Here is a 16,614-nt window from a genome sequence, read left to right on the forward strand (position 1 = left end):
CTCACAAGCAAAACTTTGCTAGCTAAGTGCTCATGGAGGTTTTCAAAGGGGAAGAAGCAATTGTGGAGAAGAATTTTTCAGGAAAAAATGAAGACTCCAACTGAAGAAATTTGGGTGAGAGACTCCAATAAGCCACAAGGCAGACGATTATGGAACAACATTCAAAAACAGAAAGAAGTTGCGGAGAAAATATCTAGGGTACAAATCAACAAGGGAGATGCAATTTCTTTTTGGAATGACGTGTGGGAAGGTACACAGTCTCTCAAACACAGATTTCCTTTAATACATAAACTGGCTCTACACAAGAATGATTCAGTCCGTGCAATGATTTCAACAAATGCTTGGGATATAAAACTCAAAAGAAACCCAAATTCTGCAGAACCGCCTGAGATTCTAGAGATGTTTAAGGTATTGGGAATGCCACCTCAGATAAAAGAAGAAGAAGAAGAAGAACTAATCGGCACAGAACCAGGAGGTTTCAGCTCCAAGACTTGCTACAAATGGCTAGAACAACAACTCCCTACAAAATCTGAAGATCCTCATTTTTCTTGCATCTGCATTCAAAAGGTACCTCCAAAAATACAATTTTTCATGTGGACAGCTGCTCAAAACTTAATTACTACAACAGTTAACTTGATCAGAAGAGGTTGCCAGCTACAGAATATCATGTGCTCTTTATGCAATGCTCACCCTGAAACAGTGGATCATCTTCTTCTGCATTGTTCTTACTCTCATAAAGTTTGGAGCTATTTTATTAGGGGTTTGAACATCAAATTGGTACAAGCAGGGAACCTGAATTTGCAGCTGCATGCGTGGAAATTTAGAAAAGGGGGGAATAGAGGTAGAAAATTATGGCCACCCATGATTTTTGCTGTGTGTTGGGCATTATGGAATGAAAGGAATTCAAGAGTGATGACAAGACAAAGATACAAAGAAGAACCAGAGACAATTCTGGAGATCAAGCATCTTACTTATGTCTGGGGAGGGAAGGAAATATTGTTCAAATTCATCACTTTCAGAGAACTCGTAACACATTGGAAAGTGGTTATGGATAACAGACTTAGTAACGTGTAATCATGTGAATATCAAAATGGGGGATCATCTCTTTTGGGTCTTGTTACATTTTTCATTTTAATACATCAACCTTTTAAGTCAAAAAAAAAAAAACTTCCAATTCTACATTAGCTTCAATTTAGAATTATACACGTGAACTTTGAAAATATGCACTTTTACATACCCAATTGCAGCGACATTCACTTCACAACCAAGCCAACTAGCTCACGGGAAACACGTTTTATGATTCCATCCAATTGCAGTTTATGGAGAGTGTTTTTCTCGCTCCAATCTGTTAATGTTATTATTTATTAGTTTTTTTCTTAAAGATTTTGGATTGCTGCTTATTAACCTGATTGAGCTATCCTGATTAGGGCTTCATAGGAACCGACATGTACCTAAAAAATCAGTTTGGAATCGGAAAATCGGTTCAGAACCGAATTTGAACCGGTTGATGGGTATAACGAACGAGAATGAAAGTCAGAACCGGTAGAGAGTGGTACATGGACCGGTTCTACGTACACCTATTCTCGTCCATTACCAGACCAGTAGAACCGGCTAATAGTAGTCGTTGATATAAAAATTACTCCCTCCGTACCACATATATAGGCAGATAGTTCAAATCTTTTAGATTAAGAATTGTTTCTTAATTTTATAAATATTCATGTTTTTTCCTGTCTTACCCTTTATGATATTCCCTATGTAAGAGACATAAACTCAATTGTGAGGATAACCAAGCAACACAAATAGGGGTAAAATGGTTAAAATCCATCTTGAAATTGTCATTCCGCATATCTAATGGTACAAGGAAAATGCAATATTCGGCCTACATAAGAGGTACGAAGGGAGTATTATTTAATACTACCCATCTATTCTAGGTCTTATCTATCAAGTCTCTATCTCACATTCTTCTTCACCACCACCCTCTTCAACTGAAATATGAAGATCAACCAGGGAACCACCTTCTTCTTCACAAACCAACTGAAGAAAAACAAGGTAAATATTCGAGTGATTTGTTTGATGATGGAACCATCTCAGCAGTGATGTAGTTTTGAAAGTGGTAAAAGTGGTTCGATTCTCAGACTTGCGAAGGATAAAATATAGACTTAAATTCTAAAACTAAAATAGAAAACAAACTAAAAATTGTCACAAACTCAACCAAAGATGATATCAATATTAAAAGAACACTGAGGCTAAGATTCCACTATTTTCCAAGTTCAAAGTGATTTAATCCCAATAATTATATTTATGCAATTTTCTCGTTCAAGTTGATTCTAACTATTGCAACAGGTAGATTCTCAAAATAACAAGTGTAAATCCGAAGCATAGAACATCAAAAACCTAGGTCCAAGTATGCTCTATCAAAAGAAATAACAATTGCTTAACAAAAATCATTGAAACAATTTTCAACCAAGGCAAATAATCATATAATAATTGCAAATAAATAAATAAAATAGGATATACCACTTCTTGTTGGAAAAATAGCTTCCTCTATCGCCTCAACAATGGGGTTTAGCTCCTCATATTAATCACTTGCTCAAAATATTTTTTTATGGTTCAAAAGTTGATTAAAAGATGAAAAACTATAACACTGACTGTTTGAAACGATGTATTGGTGTTGCAAAACAAAGGACTGACTGTTACGAAGAAGTTACTATAGCAGCGTTACGAATTTGAGACGCTGTTCTTATTTGCAATGCTTTTTCTTCAGCAGCAGCAGCAGAAACACGGGTTTTCCTGCAACTTGATCTTCTCAGCTCTGTAGTGTTACAAACTTCTCTCCGACTGCTCCAATGACTCCATAACCCTAATTGTGACTTGACCCATCCTATATATAGCCAATAGGATCGAAAATCTTGCGATTAAATCCTTCTTTTCTTCCACGGAAAGTTTTCTCTTTTTATTTTTTACGCCTCTCTGTTTTGCTTCTACCGAGAATTGCTGCCTATTTTTCCGAATCTGTGACACATACCAATCCTGTTTTGGTGTATCAACTGAATCCCAATCCATCTCTACGTCAAACTCCGACTAAAACTAAGCCCAATCATCAACAGAACCCAATAAACTTCCGACGCCTCTGTTTGCTTCTCCCGGCTTCTCTAGCCCAATTCGTTCGGTCCAATCACTTGTAGCAACCCTGTTGTGCTCTAACATGTCCAGCCCAACGAAAATCCGAGGTTGAATCTCCTTAAATCGTCCCAAGAATGCGAACTCTAATATGAGTCACGTCTGCCACAATTTGCCGCCAAATTCAAAATTCAAAAGGTGAAGGTGACCTCCCCCTAGTAATTAGGTTACCCCTTATCTAGGGTGCTGGGATCCGCATAACACTTGTCCCTTGGGTGCCCCCCTTTAGTAATTTTTCTGGGATGTTTTCAACACTTTTTCGGGGTTCCTCCGGGGTATTTCTGGGGTGTCTCTGGCATACTTCTGGGGTGCTTCTGGTACGTTATCTACGGAGGTTCAAATGCCACATTTTGAGCCAATTTCTCCGCAAAAGCTTATTTCTCCAAAAACACCTACAAAGACATAAAATAACCAAATAAGTACAAAATCGAGCACTAACAATATATACAATTGGGACAAATTAGACATATAAATGCGTCTATCAAATACCCCCAAACTTATTATTTGCTAGTCCCGAGCAAATCAAAACTACAAAATAAAATCCTAACTCATTGTCGCAGGCATCGTCGATTGCATTTAGCATATGCAATAAGACTTTAAATCCTAGGTGTCCCTAGTTGCCGAGTTATAGTCTCGGGAGGGCTTACTAGAGATATACCCACAAAACCTTAATATTCCAGACCCTAGCTATCTACAACGAACCTTGGAAGGCACTAAAGAATCTCCTTGGTTGGCATACTTATTGACTACAAGAGGAAGTACCCTGATGCGAAATTCCAATTGATGTACACGAGTTTGCACTCAAGCATACTAAAATTCATATATAAGTGACAGAGCTCTACTCAGATAGTTGCACTATGGACATCATATTCGGAGTCAAACTAATCACATGGAAAGATTAAGAGATGGATATAGAAAAACATAGATGGTGTTGATGTTGACCAAATGATCGATGTTTCACATATCTGTCTGAAGGCCACTGCTAAAATGAACCTATCCTAATGGACTGAGATACCGGTCTGACTAATATCAACACTGCTGGCATATACAAGGGAACCAGCGGCCGATAACCTAAATCTAGATCAACAAACTGGCATATACAAGGGAACCAGTGGTTGACTACATAGAATAATAACCTTTTTTCTCGATTTTTTTTTTAACGGCATGAATAGATCTTTTGGATCCAAGCGCATGCTTCTTGTCAGCATATTACACGATAGTTCCCACGGGTCCTGCATTCCACGCTTGTTTAGGCGACGGAGACAGGGAGAACACACACATATTGCTATCCAAGTGTTAATATTTATTCCGATTGGTCTAATTGGTCCGGTCTCAACTTTTTTTTTTTCAACTTTTTTTTTTGGTATCTCAATCACTCTAATTCACCCTAGCATTGGTAACAACTTGAATCGTGAGCCCCACCTAATCACTTAGAGTAACATAGTTTAAAAACAAAATAAAATAAAAATAGAAGTGAAAAGGACTCAACGAGATATGGTGAAACTATCATGTTATTTATAACACCTGAGCTCTGTGCTTTTATGAATAGACTCTTCTAGATGTTTCCATCTAATCAGCTTGGTTCCTCAACTCCTACGATCAAAATGCTTCCATCCACTTAGATTAGTTAGTGCAATCCTCAATAGGCATAAATTTCTAAGCCCTGGAGTTTATTTATTCATACTGCAACTAAAAAGTTTCTCCCATACCCCCAAACTTAAATCTAACATTGTCCTCAATGTTCTAAAGATGAAATTAAAAGCATGAACAAGGAGAAACTGTTACCATTGAAGCAAAAGAGTTAAGGAAAGATATTACCTTGTTGCATGAGATTGGGTTACCTCCCAAGAAGTGCTAAGTTTAAAGTCTTCAGCCAGACATCAAGTTTCATAAAATGGCTAGTTATCTTTCAAATCATATATCAGTAGTCGAACTAACTGTGGGTCATCAAAACCAAATAAAACTGCCACTAATATGAAACAACTGCACAGGATCAGAAAAAATAACATAAGGAGCACAACCTCATTGAAAGTTTCTTGCAAGACAACTGGATTTATTTGGGGCACCCAATTGGGCTTCATATGAGTGTCTTGAAAAACAGATTCATCCGAAAAACGAGACTTTAATAGCTGGATTTCCTCCTGGACAGTATCAGGAGGATCGGGTTGTGGAGTCTAAATAGACTCAAGTGATACCTCATAAGCACTAGGATCGAGTCCCACGTTAGGGACTTCTACTGGGGATAATTGACGATCACTACCCCCAAACTTAGAATTTTGGGTGTCTCTAGATAGACTAGTCACAATATTCCTGATTTCTAGACCATCAGGTTTCTGAAAAAGGTCAATTGCTTTCTCCGAGTTATAATCAGGTGGTTCATCCTCTAAATTCTTTTGAGGTATACTAGCTGTAGGACTTATATGTTTCATATCTTGTATGGTCAACCCTAGAGTTTCCTTATTGTCTTGAAGCATGATTTCTGGCCTGCTGTCCTGATCGGATGCTATAATCACAGGAAAAGTCTTAGATGGCCCTAAGAATGTAGATTTAGGGTCCAACTTAGGAGGCTCTTCTGAACAAGGGATTAAGGTAGACTCAAAAGCTTGTAATGGTTCGAACCTAGCTTTCCATTTATCAGTATCTAACATAGGAATAGAATCCAACATAGCAGTCACTTGTTCAATATTGCTATCTTCGTCGAAATCCATGTTAAAGTGGGCTAGACAACTCTCTAATGGATCTTCCGATGCGATATTTGGTAATGACTCCTGAACTAAGGTTCCTATCATGTTCACCTCTTCAACACATGTGTCATCTAGCTCATAAGGTAGCTTACTGACATTAAAAATGTTCATTTCGATAGTCATATTACCAAAGGATAAATTCATCACACCATTTCGACAGTTTATGATCGCATTAGACGTAGCTAAGAATGGGCGACCTAAAATCACAGGTATCTGGTTCTCTGGGTCAGGGATAGGTTGGGTATCTAGGACCACGAAATCCACTGGATAAATAAACTTGTCGACCTCAATAAGAACATCCTCGATAACACCTCGAGGAATTTTGACAGACCTATCAGCTAACTGCAGTGTTATCTGAGTAGGTTTCATTTCACCAAGTCCTAGTTGTAAGTACACATGGTACGACAGTAAGTTCACACTGGCTCCTAAGTCAAGTAAAGCTTTTTCTACCCGGTGTTTCCCTATTGTAAAAGCAATGGTTGGGGAACCTGGGTCTTTGTACTCTGGAGTGGTAGTGTTCTGAATGATTGAACTTACATGACTAGATAAAAAGGCTTTCTTATGGACACTAAGTTTTCGCTTTCGCGTACACATATCCTTAAGGAACTTGGCATAAGAAGGAATTTGCCTAATTGCATCTAATAAAGGAAGGTTTATGGTAACTTGCTTAAAAATCTCCAATATGTCATTAAAGTTCGATTCCTTCTTTGTTGATGCTAATAGCTGGGGAAATGGGGCTCTAGGCACAGAATCAGACCTCTCAGGAACCGAATTGGCATCATCGGAAATTTTATCAGTCCCCTCAGTTAGTGGTCCTGAGGGATGAGATCCTGAGGGGTGAACTACAGTATGTTCACTATCGGGCATGGTTACCTGATTGTCTACTACTCTACCACTCCTAAGGGTTCTAATAGCATTCAATTGATTCGATGGTTTTGCACCTACTTCATGAACTCCTCTAGGGTTGGGGGTAGTCTGACTAGGGAGCCTTCTGTTATCTCCCTCACTTAAGGTCTTAGCTATTTGGCCGACTTGAATTTCTAGCTTAGCAAGGCTCTGAACACTAGTTTGAAAGTTCTGCTTGGTTTCCTGTTGAAAACTAATTTGGCTATGTGCTAACATATCCTTAGTTTTTGCTAACATCGTAATAGATTCTTCTAAGCTAGTCGTTTTGTTTTCTGGGCCTGATGAGTTCTTAGTGTAACCAAAACCTGGGGGAGCATTAGAATTACTAAACTGACCTTGACTCTGGCCCTTAGACCATGAAATGTTCGGATGGTTTCTCCAACCAGGATTATAGGTTTCTGAATATGGGTCAAACTTCTGACGGTTATCATACCTAGTGTTATTATAGAGAGCATTGGCTTGCTCTTCATTATTCTGGCCTTCCAAAAAGGATCCAATCTACCACTAGTGTGACCTACTTCTAAAGCTTCTAACCTTTTCGCTATAGCAGCAATTTTGGCATCTGATTCAAAGCTTCCTTCTACCCTATTAACGTTTCCTCTGCCTAGAAGAATTGTTTTCTGGGGTACCCTATTGCTTTCCCATTGTTGGGTCTTTTCGGCGATTTCATGCAAATATGTCATCGCATCATCAACTGTTTGGTTTTCAAACCCACCTGTACACATGGATTCTACTATAGTTGTGGTGGGATAATCTAAACCCTCATAAAGGATCTGAACTAACCTAACCTTTTCTAAACCATGATGAGGACATTGGGCTAATAAATCATTGAACCTTTCCAAATACCTATACAAAGATTCTCCCTCCTGTTGTGTAAACGTGCAGATTTGCGTCCTAATAGACGAGGTTTTGTGCCTAGGGAAAAACTTGTTCAAAAAGGAAGATGTAAGTTGTTCATAGGTTTCAATTTATTCGGAAGCCAAACTATACAACCACGACTTGGCTTTATCTTTTAAGGAAAAGGGGAATAACCTAAGTTTCAAAGCATCATCATCAAGGTTTCTAATTTTCAGGGTACTACAAATTTCCTCAAAGTCCCTAACATGGAAATAGGGGTTTTCATTTTCTTTCCCTAAAAAGATTGGGAGCAACTGTAAGGTTCCAGGCTTAAGTTCATAATTTGCTTCAGTTTCAGGTAACCTGATACACGAGGGATGAGTAGTCCTAGTAGGATTCAACAAGGCTTTCAAAGTTGCCATTTCTGGCGCTATTGGACTATCAGGGATTCTTTTCTCAAACGGATGTTCAAAAACGGAATCTTCACGAATCGGACTTTCTAAATTGAGGTAATCAAGATGCTTAGAACTACTAGGTTTCTCTTTAACAAATCTACCTAGGGCGTCTCTTTTACGTTCAGGCATGCAACAGAATAAGGTAGGGAATTCTATGCAAACACAAAACAAGGCTGACTCAACCAAATCAAACCTAAATTTCTAGCAAACAAAAAGCATGATGACTCCACTTAGATTGTTTCTAGACCAGCTTCTATTCTTTCGAAAAGGAACTCGTTACAATCTGAGCAAACCCCTCTGGAATCAATCCGAGTCAAAGTAAGTTGAATCGAGGTGAGGGAAGCTTAGTGGAGCTTTGATACCCAAGGCCTCACCGATTACAAGGCGGCGCAGTCACACATTCAACTCACAAAAACCTTCAAGAACTTCGAAGTATGCTCAAAAGAGTAACCAATATTCTTCGAACGACTTTCCTATTAATCTCGTTACCCTATAGGTCTCGTTCTAGTCAAAATTTTAGGCTTAGGTTCGCGTTTGATTTCGTTTTCCTAAGGCGGGCAAGAAGAGAATGGTGATGAAATCCGAATCCTTATCTTGTATGGCCAGTCCTTGCCCTTTACTAGGAAATTAAAGCAGCCGTTTTCAAGTCCTCAGCATATATGCAAACGAAGGAATACAGTAAACCCGCTGACAGGGGATTCGCGGGTGTTTCGAAAAACTTACCTCCCGTACCAGAAGGGCGAAGAACCGCTGAAGTCGACTCTGGCCACGACTCCTATGTCATGTACGAACCCGAGGGGCCGAGGCGATATCGTAATCACCGTCCTTCTTTGTACACATTTTATATTTAAACCAACCCTTCCTTAGGGTTTAAAAATAATAATGTCCAAAGTTTAATGTCCAAGTGTCCAAAAAGAAAAGAAAAAATTACAAAAATAACAAATCCTAATACAGTTCTCTTTTTTTTTTTTTTTTTTAATAATAAAGAAAAATAACTAAAAAGAAATTGTTTTCTTTTCCGTTCTTTTCGCTTTAATCTTTCGCTCCAAGTCTTTATGCTTTAAGATCCAATCTTTACGAAATCACCAAACTCCTTGGCTCAATTCTCTTTATGATCCAAAACCTGTAGACAAAAGATAAATACCCAAAAACGTAAAAAAGAACAAAAATAATAAAAACCTAAAAAATAAAAGAAAAAATAAGTCTAAAACCCTAAAAGCAAATCCGCGTCGGCGGCGCCAAAAATTGATGTAGTTTTGAAAGTGGTAAAAGTGGTTCGATTCTCAGACTTGCGAAGGATAAAATATAGACTTAAATTCTAAAACTAAAATAGAAAACAAACTAAAAATTGTCACAAACTCAACCAAAGATGATATCAATATTAAAAGAACACTGAGGCTAAGATTCCACTATTTTCCAAGTTCAAAAAGATTTAATCCCACTAATTATATTTATGCAATTTTCTCGTTCAAGTTGATTCTAACTATTGCAACAGGTAGATTCTCAAAATAACAAGTGTAAATCCGAAGCATAGAACATCAAAAACCTAGGTCCAAGTATGCTCTATCAAAAGAAATAACAAGCAGCACATGGGAAACCAGGACTTTTCACTCGAATCCATAACTATTTAAGCAACACCTCAACATCTCACTGTAAACTCCAATCTCAGATCGAACCCATCTCATATCTCTCAAATCGATGACAGAACCATCTTCTAATTATTATTGATCTAATACAACACAAACAACCTGTCTTGACCTCAACCATCCATTCCCTGCAATACTTTAATGAAACATTCATCACCATCTTCAAATCTCAATTCGAGAAACCCATCAAATACCCATTTTGGATTCTTCTTCTTCATCTCTAACTGCAGCAACTCAATTCCAACATTGAATTCAACAAACTCAAAAACCCCCAAATTCATCTCAAACCCTAATTTTTGAAATTCATAAGCAATTTCTGCTCTCTGTCTTCACTAGATTCGAATAAATCTCATCCCTTGATTTATAGATTCATCCTCTTTGTATTCTTCTTAACCACCATCTTAAATTCAATCAATAGCAGCTTGAATTTGTTATCCTACTCATTTCCTCGCCGATTTTACATCACAACAAATAAAACCCAAAATTATCATTTTCTTCGTTAATAAGAAAGCTTGTCCTAATCATCCGCTTGAATCATCGGATCATACCAATATCTGAATTTGGTTTAGCTGCAGCAAGGACTTGCAGAGCAGCTATAACTGATGTTCAAGGTAATAGGTAAAAACTAGGCTTAGGTAACAAGTAAAAACCTGGTATCGGCTAGAAACAGACCGGTATCACCGGTGCAGGTACAGGTAGTGAGACATGGGAACCGGTCAGTATGAGGTACAGGTACCGGGTTCTGAAGAAACTCGTACCATATCGTCCCATATGCATCCTTAATCCTGATTCCTGATAAATATCTTTTGCTTAGCTAACTAGGTATCAGTAGTCTATCAAAAAAAAACCGAGATCGTTTATCTGTAGCATATGTCCAATATAAATTGAGATACTAACTGTTAGAGCATTGCTTGGTCGAACTCGCAAGTGTTGCTATCTCAAGCTTGTTATTCAAGTTCAGTTTTCAAAATTATAAGTCTTGATTTCCAGTCTACTTATAGCTATGTCTCGGAGTAGGATAGAATGTGTAGTTGAGCTTTAGACTTCACGACATTCATCGATTGAAGACAAAAAACTACTAAGGGGAGATTATGGAACTTCATCAACAAAAGGTATGTGGAGACTTGAACTCATCTATCACTCAGAAGTCTATTTATATTCTATCTCCTATTGAGACAAAAGTCGTATAGCTAATATAGAATTTACTTTATACACATTTTATATTTCGAGCTCAGTTTAACTCGCTTACATATTTCTCGAAATATGTGTTGGTAAGCTTTCGCTTTAACCAAGTTCATCTTTATTCTTGACGAAAGTCAAAAGATGATCATGTGAAAATTGCCTGGTAACATCTTACATGGTTTGTGTGAGACAGTCATTTGATGTAGACTCAGAATTTTTCATATTGATCATTCGATCACTTGAAAATTGCTTTGAAGCTAATATTTTGTGTGAGACAGGTATTCCTATATTCTAAGAATGTTTTAATGATTGAAATGAAAGTTTAAAAAAATTAACCGTTGATTGGATATAACACAGTATGCTACTTGTATGCTAACTGTTGCAAGTTATTCAAAGTCCGGGAACCATAGTATGCATACCCGTATGCGTACTGGTTTGATAGTTGAGGTCCGGGAACTTAGTATGCATACCCTTATGCGTACCGTCTTAACAATTCAAGTCTGGGAATTCAACTGAGTTTGGTCGTGTACGACAGTATGTGTACCCGTTCGCATACTTGCGAACCCAGACCAAGTCCGGCTACTGAAGTATGTGTACCCGTTTGCATACTTGAGTGGGTTAAGTTCTAAAATCGCAATCTTTTGAAAAATGTGGCTATAATGTTCATGAATTAATTCGAGTGAATCAAAATCTATTTTGCTTCAATTGTGGCTTGTATACTTCTATGAGAATATAAACAATTGAACAACTCTATAACTAGTTTCATTTGAGTCATTTGAACTAGTTGTGATTAAGATGGACAAGCTTGATATGAAAGTGTTCATATGGATAACTTCGGTTAATTATTGTTGGGCCAACTAAGTGTACACGTTTAGGTACGGTTACCCATATCGAAATGAAGTCACATTTCATTTGTGTGTAACAAGCTAAATTCGATCTAACGGTTGGAAGATATTAGCTTGAATCTAATCAAGTTTTCATCTAATGGTGAATGTTGAATGCTTTGTTACAAGATAACATTGATTGCAAACCCTGATTTTAAGAATATATAAGGGAGAACTCTAGCAACTGGGAAACCTAATCCCCACAACCCATGTGTGATTCTAGTTACGACTAAATTTGATTCTCTTTTAACCTAGGTTTTTCTAAAACCATTATAGGTTAACGACTTAAAGACTTCATTGGGATTCTGAAGCCAGACCCAACTATTTTCTCTGTAGTTGTGTGTTCTAATCTTACTTTGTTATATCATATTGAGTACTATCTTCTCTAAGATTTGCTCTAGATTCAATCTCCGATAGGTAAGATAAAAAGTAGCCACAAACATCTTCGTCTCATATTTTATGATTCCATAATATCTTGTTCCGCTTCCATACGGTTAAGATCATTGTGAGGTGATTCATATTACTAGGGTGTTTTTCGGGAATATAAGTCTGGTATATCAATTGGTTCCTGTTCACCTTGATTTATCGAAAGACGGAACAAAAAACTCGTAAGTATTTCTGTGGGAGACAGATTTATCTATTCAATAGACTTTTCTGTGTGAGACAAATTTGTTTATCAAGTCTTCGATTTTGGGTCGTACCAACTCTAAGTTGTACGTGAGATCCACTAATGGAATCAGGTGCGTAGGGTCCTGCTGGGATTCAGATGCGTAAGGAACACGACCGTACCTTAATCAGTGTGAGATTGGTTAGGGATGAACTACATTCCAGTCCGAAGTTAACTTGTAGTAGGCTACAGTCTGTAGCAGATTAATACAGTGTGGTGTTCAAATCTGGAATAGGTCTCAGGGGTTTTCTACATTTGCGGTTTCCTCGTTAACAAAATTTCTGGTGTCTGTGTTATTTCTTTTCCGCATTATATTTGTTTATATAATTGAAATATCACAGGTTGTGCATAGTTAAATCAATTAGATAATCTAACCTTTGCTTGTTGATATAAATTGATTGACACTTGAACATTGGTCTTTGGTACTGCTCAAGTTGTTTCTCATAATAATCAGGCTCGCAAATTTCTATCTGTGTGATTTGATGATTATATTGAGTAACAGAGATACAAATCTTGGATGTATTTCCTTGATTCAGTCTGACTATCTAGTTGATTCTCTTGGAAGTATATTGGAGTTAGTCCATACATATTTCCTAAACGAAATATTGGGTGTGGTTGTTAGACCCCCGCTTTTTCAATTGGTATCAAAGCAGGCAAACACGCTTAAGACCTCATAAGTCTGTGTTTGTAGCAATATGAATCTGTGGACAGAAGATTGTCTCATTCTTACTCATACAAAAATATCTTCCAAATTTTTTTATTATGCCAAATTCTTGGGATTACCTCAAAGGATACTACTTATCTGATTCTTCCGATTCCCGAGGTAGAAAATTGTTGCTATCTGAATCCGATAACATTCCCTCTGATGTGACATTTGACACTATGTCAGAAGCTGAAATGGAACTCACCAGAACTTTAAAAAAATGTGCTGAGATTATTGATATTCAAGATTCTAAAATAAAGTCTCTTGAATAAAAACATGCTCAGCTCATTGATGAACTTGAGAAGTCTCTTGATCGAGAACGGGAACTCTACAGTATCGTTGAGTCCCTTTCTAGCAATATCAAAAATATTGTTCAAGAAACTACTCTACAACGTGAAAACATTGGTGTTCTTGAAGATATTATTAAAGAAGACTCAGTTATAGAAAAACATTTGATCGAGACTCATTCATCAGATCTGAACAACTTTCGTGTTGAAAAGGAGAAACTGGTTGCATCACTTCTTCTAGCCCAGGAAAAATGAAAATCCTTGGAAAAGGAAAACTCTGTTTTAATGAGTAAACTCTCTTCTGTGCCTATCTCTAATTCTCATATGGGATTACTGTACGTGAAGAAAATTACTTCAAAGGAAGAGTCTGCTAAGAAATGTTTACATAACTTGCAATCTTCTAATAGGGTTACGAGTCTAAAACAGGTTCCTTCCGATGTCTCTCTTTCATGAATCTGTTTCTTCTGCGGGAAAAGAAATCATTATGATTCACATTGTTTTGCCAGAAAGAAACAAATTTCTGATCTTCAAAATCTACTTCATTTTGCTGTCGACAGAGTGAATTGTCTGACGACATCTACAATGGATTTGATTCCTGCTGAAAACCAGAATTCTCATGCAAAAGGTTTCCAAAGTCACCCCTCTAAAAATCGCTACAGGAATCGTGTCCCTCTTAATGTTTCTAATGATTGCACTACAATTGTACACATTCCCAGTGCTATTGAGAATAAGTCTTGTAAACCTAAGTCTTGGAGATGGAATTCTCTCAATTCTAACCCACTGGAACCAATCTCTAGAGGTCCTAGATTTAGTCCTCAGAAAAATCCTTCTGATGGATATTCAAATAGGTTTATGTCTTATTTCCCTGGAATAAGAAATAATTGAAGGAAGGTAAGGAATACAAGACTCAAACATTTAGATGGTATTTACAACTCATCTCTCAATGTTCATTGTGGGATTACATCTCACTTAACTACCTAGCTCTAGGTAAATTCATCCTTGTATCTATCTTGAGAGTTGCAAGGATGACATTTGTGAGATGCTCAAAACTATTGTAAGTTACCATATGTCTTGTGTTTGATTTAGCTGTTTTTTTTTGTGTGAAGGTTGAGTCATATCTTGACTCCTAGTAACTATGCATATTTTCCTTATGCTCTGATTAAATATTTTAATTATCGAGCTATGAAGGTAAGAGATATATGAAAATAGGGAGTATTTCCTTATTCTTGGATCTTTTCTGATCCATTATCCTTCCTTAACCGGCCCACGAACGCCCTGTCCTTCTTAGGAGTTTTTAGGGTTTCCATAAACAAGGGTGTCCTTATTTTGTTCGTAATAATATATATATATATTGTGTTTCCTTACCTAATAAAAAAATGGAGAACTCCTCAAGACCCCAGGAAATGGTGAATCTTGAGATGGAAGAAGACACTAAAGGATGCGATTCAGTTCAGGAACTTGTTTTGAAAAAGATGATTGAAAGGAAAGAGTACAACTCCTGGATTGGATAATCTGTCAAGGATTTAATTCTTTTTCAAATGACTCTAGGGTCGAATTTGCAAATCTTCAACTGCAAATAAATCACCTCTGTTGATGGTGGTTTTTAGTTTAGGGCGAAAATTGTAAAAGTCTATCTACCTGACCCGACATCGGAAGTAATAGACCTTGATATGTCTATATTCCGCAAGGAATTTGAAGAATATATGAAAATCTTATGAGTGCCTATGCCGCTCTTCATATTGTATTGAAACTCAAGCTCCTAGATGAATTGTTCACTAGTATTAAGCTCCTAGTTGCATTATTCACTAATGAAATAGAGCCATTTAAAAGTGTTGAGTACCTAAAGCCTCTTCGCTCATATATGAATTGAGCAATTCAATATATTTATGTATATAAAATTTACTCAGAATGGTGCATGTAGAAACAATCCAAAATATTCTATAAATTTTATCTTACACCACCATTATTCACTAATGCATAGATTTCCTAGTGTTTTCCTATGATATATTCCCAGCCGAACTCTCAATATTGGCATGACATGACGATTATTTTTCACTCGCAACGGAGTAGCATGAATCTCCCGAAATGTCTATTGAGACCTGCATGAAAACACCCACATAGGCTACCCCACCCTCTGACAAAGAGATCAGCGCGTTCGCACACCTTTTAATTAAAAGTTAGCGCCATCGAACACGCTTAAATTCCTTAAGGAAAATCTAGACTGTTAATATCAGTCTCAAAAATAATCACGGCCGCACGATTTGGCCGCGCCATTCAGTAGACCTAGCATGCTCCTAACGGAATTAGGCAATCATTACGATGGCCACCGGCGGGCCCACTAAAGCTCTAGTTGATCGAGTTTTATTCAATTAACTCCAAAGCGCCCCGAACGTCAACTCTAAGATGGGTGTTCACGCAAGCTCAAACTAGATAAGACCGTTAAAAATAGTCTTAGAAGCATCATGAACGTCCAACTTTGCCAGCCTGGTTGGACGGCTTGGATTCTCCTACGAACAGTTAAGGAAGCGCAAGCATGATCATTAGTGGGCCCGTTAGTGTCCTAGTCGATTGACTTGCATGCGGCAAACCTATAGAGTGCTCAATCGTGTACCTAAAAATGGGCGTTCACGCTGTGTAAAATAGCTCAAACGAATTGATACCGACAAAGATGGTCTCAAAACGCATCACGTCTGTCCAACATAGACGGCCTAGTTGGACGACTTAGATTGCATCTTGAGCGATCAAAGAAGCGCTGGTGTGTCCAACGGCGACCATGCTTCACCCATGGTTGATTGACTTGCTCACGGCAAGCCGATAACATATAGAATCGTTCACCCAAAATAGGGTGAACGTGCTGCTCTAGAAACCCAAAATTACGTTTGCGGCAACACACTACTGCCGCAAATCGATCACAACCATCCAACTTCGCCATCCGAATTGAGTGGCTTAGATTTAATTTTAAGTGACCTAGGGGATGTCAGCGTGCTCCCTGGAAACCCACCTTTATACATGGTCGATCGACCTACTCAAATCCAAATGAAACACCTCGAATCGCTCGCTCAAAAGGGAGTTGGTGGATCGGTCTCCAAACCCTAAAAATTGCGTCAACGGCGTTGAACAATT

The 16,614-nt window shown here is 37.7% G+C and overlaps 1 protein-coding gene and 1 pseudogene across 1 annotated transcript; both read left to right on the forward strand.

Annotated features, from left to right (window-relative positions):
• Positions 1–87: 87 nt before the first annotated feature.
• On the forward strand, positions 88–1,074 carry LOC113324181. Its single transcript, XM_026572505.1, has one exon. The coding sequence runs from the start codon at positions 88–90 to the stop codon at positions 1,072–1,074; it is 987 nt and encodes a 328-aa protein (XP_026428290.1).
• A 6,551-nt stretch (positions 1,075–7,625) lies between these two features.
• Positions 7,626–7,725, forward strand: LOC113325487 (annotated as a pseudogene).
• The last annotated feature ends 8,889 nt before the right edge of the window (positions 7,726–16,614 follow it).

The sequence above is a fragment of the Papaver somniferum genome, chromosome 11, assembly GCF_003573695.1.
Source record: "Papaver somniferum cultivar HN1 chromosome 11, ASM357369v1, whole genome shotgun sequence".
Lineage (NCBI taxonomy): Eukaryota > Viridiplantae > Streptophyta > Magnoliopsida > Ranunculales > Papaveraceae > Papaver > Papaver somniferum.